Consider the following 8,213-nt stretch of genomic DNA (forward strand, 5'->3'; position numbering starts at 1 on the left):
CTGCCCACCTCAACCTCCCAAAGTGCTGAGATTACAGGTGTGAGCCACCACGCCCAGCTGTACTTTCTAAAAAGTAGGAAAATTAGCCAGATGTGGTAGAGCATGCCTGCAATCCCAGTTACTCGGGAGGCTGAGGCAGTAGAATCGCTTGAACCCAGGAGGCAGAGTTTGCAGTGGGCTGAGAACGCACCATTGCACTCCAGCCTGCGCGACAAGAGTGAAACTCCATCTCAAAAATAACTAAACAAACAAACAAACAAACAAACAAATTAGCCAGGCATGGTGGTGCACGCCTGTAATCCCAGCTACTTTGAAGGCTGAAGCAGGAGAATAGCTTGAACCCAAGAGGCTGAGGTTGCAGTGAGCCGAGATCGCACCATTACACTTCAGCCTGGGCAACAAGAACGAAACTCCATCTCAAAAAAAAAAAGTAAAACCAAAAGCCCTAATCACTAATCACTACATGATCTGGTGTATATGTCCCAATGACCTGAATCCCTTGGTACATTCAAGTTGCTATAAGATTCTCATCTCAGCTGGGCGTGGTGGCTCATGGATGCAATCCCAGCACTTTGGGAAGCCAAGGCAGGTGGATCACCTGAGGTCAGGAGTTTGAGACCAGCCTACCCAAAATGGCAAAACCCTGTCTCTACTAATAATACAAAAAATTAGCTGGGCATGGTGATGGGCGCCTGTAATCCCAGTTACTCAGGAGGCTGAGGCAGGAGAATCACCTGAACCCAGGAGGCAGAGGTTGCAGTGTGCTGAGATCACGCCACTGCACTCCAGCCTGAGTGACAAGAGCGAAACTCCACCTCAAAAAAAAAACTCATGTCTTGGTGCTTCTCACAGCAAAGCCCCACCCGTATCTCTCACAGTCTACACAGCCCACCTCTCAATGCAGTCCAATAAGGTCCAAGGGCATTGACATATCCTGTTTTCATCATAAGACCTCCCTCTCTATCTTAGCGCAATCCAGACAAGGATCTCATATACACGCAGCCAGCCTGGGTAGGGTCTTGGTGATACAGAAATGCCCTAATTTTCAGACCAACCTCACATCTCAGGGCCTCACCGTGCTGGGGAGCTGCAGTCCTGTGGTGCCTCCAGGCAGATAGCTGAGCATTTCATCATTGTAACTGGACTCCAGGCTGATGATCTCATCAATGACATCATCAATCTGGGGGAAGAAGTAAATATTGTACAGGGTTAGAAGAATTTGGGAGGGGAGTGTGGGAGGAGGTTTGGCTGTAGCCTCTTACCTCCTTCTCTGAGCTGGACCCGATGGTGAGCAGCGCCATGGGGCTGTTGGGTGCGCTGCCTGTGGGGCCGGTAGTGTGGGCAGCCTCAGGAGCAGGCAGTGGCTGGGCACTTGCAGGCCCTGGTGGTGGGGTGAGGGCCTGGGAAGCCAGCTTGGGCCCGAGTGTGGTAGACAGGTACTGTTTCACCTGCTGCCGGCGCGCCTGCTGCAGGTGGTAGCGCGTCGGGTTCTCTAGGTGGGTTTGTACCTGTGAAATAAGGTAGACAAGGAAAGGGAGGGGACAAGGCAGAACAGGACTCAAAGGAGTGACTCTGAGCCCCATCCTGACCCTCCTAAGTCATTGGTGCCTAGACTTAGGCAGACAAGCTGGGCCCTGAATCTGAGAACACTCCAAAAATATTGGCGAGTCTCCCACCAGACCCAAACTCTCTTTCTCAGAAATCCTTCACAGCTGCCAAGATCCACCTATGACTGACAGGATCCCTCATAGTTTCTGGAAAACCCTGTCACAGTCCCCAAGATTCCCCACCTAGTCTCTGACACCACCTAATAGACCTGGGAACCATACAATGCTTCCCAATACCCCCTAATAGCCAAATAACTAATGTATCACACACACACGAAGCTCTTCCTACAAAGCCAGAGCCCACTTGGGGCACTCATGACCCTCCATGGTCCACCAAGACATCCTCATGGCCCCCAAGAACCCCTCGCAATTTTACAAGATCACCTCAGAAACCCAAAACACACATGAGACATGAGCACAGATCATTTAAACAGTATCAGGGGGCGGGGCGAGGTGGCTCATGTCTGTAATCCCAGCACTTTGTGAGGCCGAGGCGGGCGGATCACCTGAGGTCAGGAGTTCGAATGGAGCCTGACCAACATGGTCTCTACTAAAAATACAAAAAATTAGCTGGGCATGGTGGCTTGCGCCTGTAATCCCAGCTACTTGGGAGGCTGAGGGAGGAGAATTGCTTGAACCCAGGAGGCGGAGGTTGCAGTGAGCCGAGATCATGCCATTACACACCAGCCTGGGCAACAAGAGCAAAACATCTGAAAAACAAAAAATAAAAACAAAAACAAAAAAGCAGTACCAGGGACCTTTCTTACAGCCCCTAAGATCTTGCCCCCAAATCACCAGCACATTGAGGCCATCCCTAGCTCCTAGGACCACTCCTCAGTCACCAGGAGCCCCCTCCCAGGGCCTCTGGATCTCACCTTACCTTGAGCACCTCCCTGGGCACCTGAGCAGGGGGCGGACGGCTCAATGTGTGGCCCCCAGCAGAGACGCCAACCACAGAGATGGCAGGAGAGGCAGGTGCAGGACTGGGGAAGGGAGCCGCGGCGGCCTGTTCCCGACGCTCACGCCTTTCCTGCTCCTGTGCCTGGGCCCGCATTAGCTGCTGCCGCAGCAAGACCCTCGATGAAGAAGATGACGACATGGCAGGGGTCCTGGAGCCCCCTGCAGAAGACGATGCAGAGAGTGTAGCTGGGGTGGCTGGCGTGGCCTGCAGTGATATTGGGAGGCTGTGGAATGGGAAATATGGGGCCATATTTTAGGTAAGCTAAAACTCTCGTCCCAAGCCTAAAGGGTCATAGTGTGATGGGACACAGGAACCGGGTCTGTTCTCTGCCTTCTGAGACCACAATGTAGAAGTAGAGACACAGGAACCAAGCTTGGTAGTGGCTCTCAGAGGTAACAATCTGATGGGGGACACACTGGAGGTCACTCTGGTGGGGGAGTTTTAGCCTTTAGTCCTAATACTGAAGCCTAGATTTGAGTCTGTTCATATATTAAGTGGAGATGCCATTGTTCAGCTCTGCAAGAGGGGGTCTGTCCTATTTAAAGGAGCAGAAGAAGCAGAATTGAGGCTGTGGCAGCAGAACGTAGATACACAGGGCTACTAAGCCCAATGTGAGGCTGGAGAAGCTCTCTGAGTTCCTGGGGGTGGGCGCCAAGCCATAGGAGAAGCCCCAGGTTCCTCTTCCTCCCCTGCTTGGGCCTTTGGTCCCAGGAGCTAGTCAGTTTTGAAAATCTCAGAGATTTCACAATCCTCTCTTCCTGCCCCTCTTCCACGTCCCCTCCCCTCTCTCAGAGCCCGGGCCGATGACTCAGCACATTTTGACTTCCAAGCTTGGGGAAAGAGACCAGCAGGGGCTCCTCAAAGGCTGAGGGTGGATGAGTGGGTAGTGTGGGAAGGGGCTGAGTTGGGGCTAGAGGTATGGCCCCGCCCACCTGGGGGCGTGAGTTTAAGCAGGCCACGCCCTATCTCTGGGCACTTCAGGCCAGCTGGAACACCTGAGGCTGAAACCCTGGTGCATCAATGGGTGTGCAGGTGGGTTGTGGGGAGGCAGGGGAGGTCTTGACAGAGATACTGGAATCCTAGCTTGGCAACCTGCTTTCCTGTGTGATCATGCTCTTTCTGGCCCCTAATTTTACCATCTGGAAAATACAGGCTAGTGAAAGACTGGATTGGGCTGATACTGAGGGCCTCTGCCCATCAAGAGGAGAGAGGAGTACGGAGGAATTGGGAGGGGACTCAGATAGACAAGTCATACATACCTTGAGCGAAGGGGTAAGGGTTGGCTTTTGAGCTCGTAGAAGCTGTCAGGATCAAGGATGTTTTCTAATTCTATGTCAGCAACAATCCCGGATTCCGGAAGCAAAGAGTTCAGGCTGAGGGGGAGGTGGGGTGGTGGTTAGTGATTGAATGAAGGATCTTATTCCCCTGCCCTCCCCTGAGACAGAGAAAGAGAGAGAGACAGACAGACAGACAGAGACGGGGAGAAAGAACAGAAGAACACAAGCCCCTCATATTTGGCCACCTTGCTGGGTACCACACCACCATGAATTCCCACCTCCTTCCCTCTCATTCCTCTTTCCCCTCCCCACTGTGTTACTCATAGTCCCTTAAGAGTCAGAATAATAAGAACGCCTGCATCCCAACCCCAACAGTGTAGAACCTGGGTTTGAAGGAAACAGAATTTAGGAGTAACAATTCACTTTATGGAAGAATTCCTGACTTCCTATTCAGAGTTTTCCCAGCCTCTATACTCCCTACTATTTTTTTTTCTCTGTCACCAGGCTGGAGTGCAGTGGTGCCATCTCGGCTCACTGCAACCACCACCTCCTGGGTTTAAGCCATTCTTGTGCCTTAGCCTCCTGAGTAGCTGGGATTACAGGTACACATCACCATACCCAGCTAATTTTTGTATTTTTAGTAGAGACGGGATTTTACCTTGTTGGCCAGGATGGTCTCGATCTCCTGACCTCATGATCTGCCTGCCTTGGCCTCCCTGGGATTATAGGCGTGAACCACTGCACCTGGCCAACCCCCTACTATTTTCTTTACAACTGAATGTGAGCCCAGGTATATGTGTAAACATAAACATACACACACACACAGCAAGTGGGGGCATCCCTCAGCATAACAGTCCCTTGTAACACAAACTGAATGCATCACAAAGAGAACTGGGAATAATTCACTTGATGTAAAGATCTACCATTTCATAAATGAGTTTCTCCCAGCCCCAGCCAGAGTTCACGGGATGCCAGCACATGCCCAAATATAAAATAGAAATATCAAAGGCTCCCCTCACTCCAACAGACAGGAGGGAGAATTTAGGTGGTTGATCCACTTTATACAAGCATTCTTTTCTTAGCCGGAGGAGCCTGCCCAGCCTTCTCCTGTTTTTTTGGATAGATCAAAACACACACACACCCCCAACACCAACACCCACTGTCACACAAAATAAGCCAAATACACCCCTCCCTTTTAACTATGTCCACTACTGCGATGATCTAGGTTGTTACAGAGGAATTAGAAGATGGTGAATCGATATACAGAAGGGCTGTGCTCAGCCCTAGAGAGCAAGGGACACTTAACACACATGTGGTAGATGAATACGCATCCTTCAATTTAGCCAAAGATTTAGAATCCTGAGAGATTGCTGGTGACTTCACTTGACAAGAATCCTCTCCCCTCCCCAAGGATCTCTCTTCCTTCCTCTCCTCACCCTCAGATAGAACCCTAAAACCACCCAGGAAGTTGGGAAGAGGAAGCTCGGGGAAGCCACTGAGCTCAGCACAATCCCAGGCACAAAGGAGGCAAAGACCCCCCCCCACCCCCCGCCCAGCCCCCGACAAGCTCACACACCCATTGCATAGAAGTTGGAAGAGATGGGCACGCTGGGATGAGCAGGGAGGGCTGGGGCTCCAAAGCCCGTTGATGGAAGTGAGGATGAGAAGAGGCCAGAGGGGACCCACCCAGGCAGGGATGGTGCAATCTGTACTTATTCCAGCTCTATGGACAGATTCAAGATTATCCCCAGGAGGTCGGAGATAGAAAAAACATAAAATAAAAAGAAGAGGGGTGTGGGACTAGGAATTGGGAAGGGCTGAGAGGCTAGAGCAAGTAGCAGCATGAACAAGAGCCTCCTCTGGGTTCCCAAACAAGGTCTGAGGCCTTGTCTGAGCTAAGAGGTAACATCATCACCCTCTGTCTGACTGGCTGTCTCCCATTCAGGCCCTTATCAGGTGTGGGAAGAGGGCTTTTCCACTATCCGTGGGATCTGCCCCAGCTGGGTGGGTGGGCAGGGGAGAAAATATTATTCTGGTCAAGTCTTGCTGAATGTTGCTTCTCTTGTTCATTCACACGCACTCACAAGGCTGGTCCCAGACAGCATATCTGAGATACGTGCAAATCCCTCCAGATTCATGTTATCACCAAGCACAGCAACCAGCCACTGAGAGGCACCAAGCTCCCAAGACAGCACTTCTGTCCCTCAGGACCCCTTCTCCCACACTGAGGGAAGAAGATTCCAGGATTCCCTTAAAATCAGTGCCTCACCTGACAGTGTCCCCTCAAATTCATTCCCTTCATGTCTGACTGAAAACCCCCGAATTCAGCCTCTAATCAGAGTCCCAGTCCGCCAAGTTCAGTTTCTGGATACTCCAGAATCGGCCCCTCTAGACGCAGTCAAGGGTTCCCCAAACCTGACCCAGGCCCCGCTTAATGCACTCCCACGACTCTTTTAAGCCACAGTCCAAGCAGGCCACTGCCGGATTCCTTAGGTGCCCCCACAAGACTGGCGCCCCGACGTCCTCCAAGCCTAGGCCGAGGGCCTCCAATCCCAGTCCAGGGCCCCCGCTGCCCCCCAGATCAGGCCCCCGGGAGCCCCATTCGGCACTCCCGGCCCCTGCCGGCCCCGCACCTGAGCAGCTGAGCCGAGTCGGCCGGCCTGCGCTCCTCCAACAGCACGAACACGGCTCGAGGGCCCTCCGCGCTGGCCTCTACGCCATCCCGAGCTGGCTCGGCCGCATGAGACATGACGCCCGGCCGCGGGCGAGCCCTGCCAGGCCGGTCGGGCCTCGGCCCGGTCCCCCTAACAAAATAAGAGTCCCCCTCCCCCCAGCTCTCCACCGCCTCCTCCTCCGCTAAGCCACGGAGCTAGCACTGCGCGGGCGGGCGGCGTCGGGGAGATGGGATGGGCTGTGAGTCATCCCCCGCCCAGAAAGGACCGACGCCCCCCCTCAACCTAACCCCGGACGACCGCCCTCCTCCCCCTCGTCCTCTTCCCCCTCCTCCCTCCTCCCAGGGATGGGGAAACTCCACAGGAAGTGACCGCACTGGGGATGGACGGCCCGTCTGGCCACGACCCATTAGTGAAGCAGCCAATCGCTGAACGGCGATTCGACGGCCCGCCCTAAGCGACGCCTCCAACGCGGAGGAAAAACGCGATTCGGCCCGCCCTCATTCCGAAAAGAAGCACCCAGTCCACGCCCTCAAGGGCAGCGACAAATAGGCGAGGGGTAATTTGGTTGAGCCACACCTCCATGTTTGCGTCGCTTTTGGAACCACGCCCTCTCTTCTCAAATTATCCCTCTGCAACATAATATATTAAGCCGCTCCTTGGGTCCTCTGCGCCTGCGCCTCGATAGCCGGTCGGTGCGCTGAGGGTCTCCTGGCCAAGCTTTTAGCTGCGGAACCGCGCCCTCTCTCGGCCAATATTCGTAATATCTGCGCCCTAGACCGCGCTACAACCTCGATCTAACTGTGCTCTCTCAGCCAAAGCCATAACTATGAGGCAGAGGCAGCTACATTCCCTGAAGGTCCGGGCCAGAAACCCTATCCTTTCGGTATCTGCAGTCCAGCCGCTCAGCTGGTCTTCCGGGAGTACTCCACCTGTTCCATGCCATCACGAGCGGTTGGTGTACTATGTTCGTTGCGCTGCGCAATATGTGCTTAATAAATTCTTGACGGGTGATGAATCTGGTCCCTTCGGTGAATGACGACTTCTGGAATCACAAAGATCCAGGTTTGAATAGGGAAGGGGACCTCACCTCTCCCAGCTTCAACTTTCCTGGCCTGTTAAATGGAGATCAAAATACCTGTCTGGCAGGGTGGTTCTGAGGATTAAAGATAACGTTTGAAAAGTGCTAGCAGGTTGCTTGGCATACAAGAAGCTTTCCAAAATTTGTTGATATTGGTTCATTTATTCAACATTTACTGAACGCTCCTGTATGCCAGACGCATGCAAGCAGGCTCACACACGGCGGAGAGTCTCACCCATACCTTCAGGTGCACATAGCTCACTCAGACCCGCAGCCTTCCCTTCCTCTTTCCCGACATCCCAAGACCCCGCCCTTTGTTGCGCCTATAGGAGTTTCACTGGGCTCCCATTTACCTCGGACCTTCTGTATTGGCATCCTTATTTCACGGGACTGTCAGCTGCTTTCGTAGACTCGCACATTCATACTCACACAAACCATCTCGTACCGGGGTGGGGAGGGGACCGCTACATAATAAAGATGACTTCTGGCCGGGCACGGTGGCTCATGCCTGTAATACCAGCACTTTGGGAGGCCGAGGCGGGTGGATCACTTGAGGTCAGGAGTTAGAGACCAGACTGGCCAACGTGGTGAAACTCCATCTCTACTACAAAATAC

At 53.2% G+C, this 8,213-nt stretch overlaps 1 protein-coding gene across 4 annotated transcripts in view; it reads right to left on the reverse strand.

The window, feature by feature from the left end:
- Positions 1 to 6,879, reverse strand: part of TFE3 (transcription factor binding to IGHM enhancer 3) — a 13,868-nt gene extending 6,989 nt beyond the window's left edge. Inside the window, exons 1-5 of one of the 4 annotated variants that reach the window (XM_017521038.2) lie at positions 6,479 to 6,879; positions 3,828 to 3,941; positions 2,488 to 2,791; positions 1,263 to 1,508; positions 1,076 to 1,180 (exon numbers count right to left, since the gene is read on the reverse strand). In XM_017521038.2, the coding sequence (XP_017376527.1) occupies positions 1,076 to 1,180; positions 1,263 to 1,508; positions 2,488 to 2,791; positions 3,828 to 3,941; positions 6,479 to 6,594 (885 nt within the window). In that variant the 5' untranslated portion in view covers positions 6,595 to 6,879. Of the gene's footprint in view, positions 1 to 1,075; positions 1,181 to 1,262; positions 1,509 to 2,487; positions 2,792 to 3,827; positions 4,004 to 6,478 lie in introns of all 4 variants that reach the window. The other 3 variants (XM_017521039.2, XM_037735755.1, XM_037735754.1) reach the window with 3 other exon arrangements.
- Between the last annotated feature and the right edge of the window lie 1,334 nt (positions 6,880 to 8,213).

The sequence above is a fragment of the Cebus imitator genome, unplaced genomic scaffold (genome assembly GCF_001604975.1).
Source record: "Cebus imitator isolate Cc_AM_T3 unplaced genomic scaffold, Cebus_imitator-1.0 Scaffold944, whole genome shotgun sequence".
In the NCBI taxonomy this organism is placed as follows: Eukaryota; Metazoa; Chordata; class Mammalia; order Primates; family Cebidae; genus Cebus; species Cebus imitator.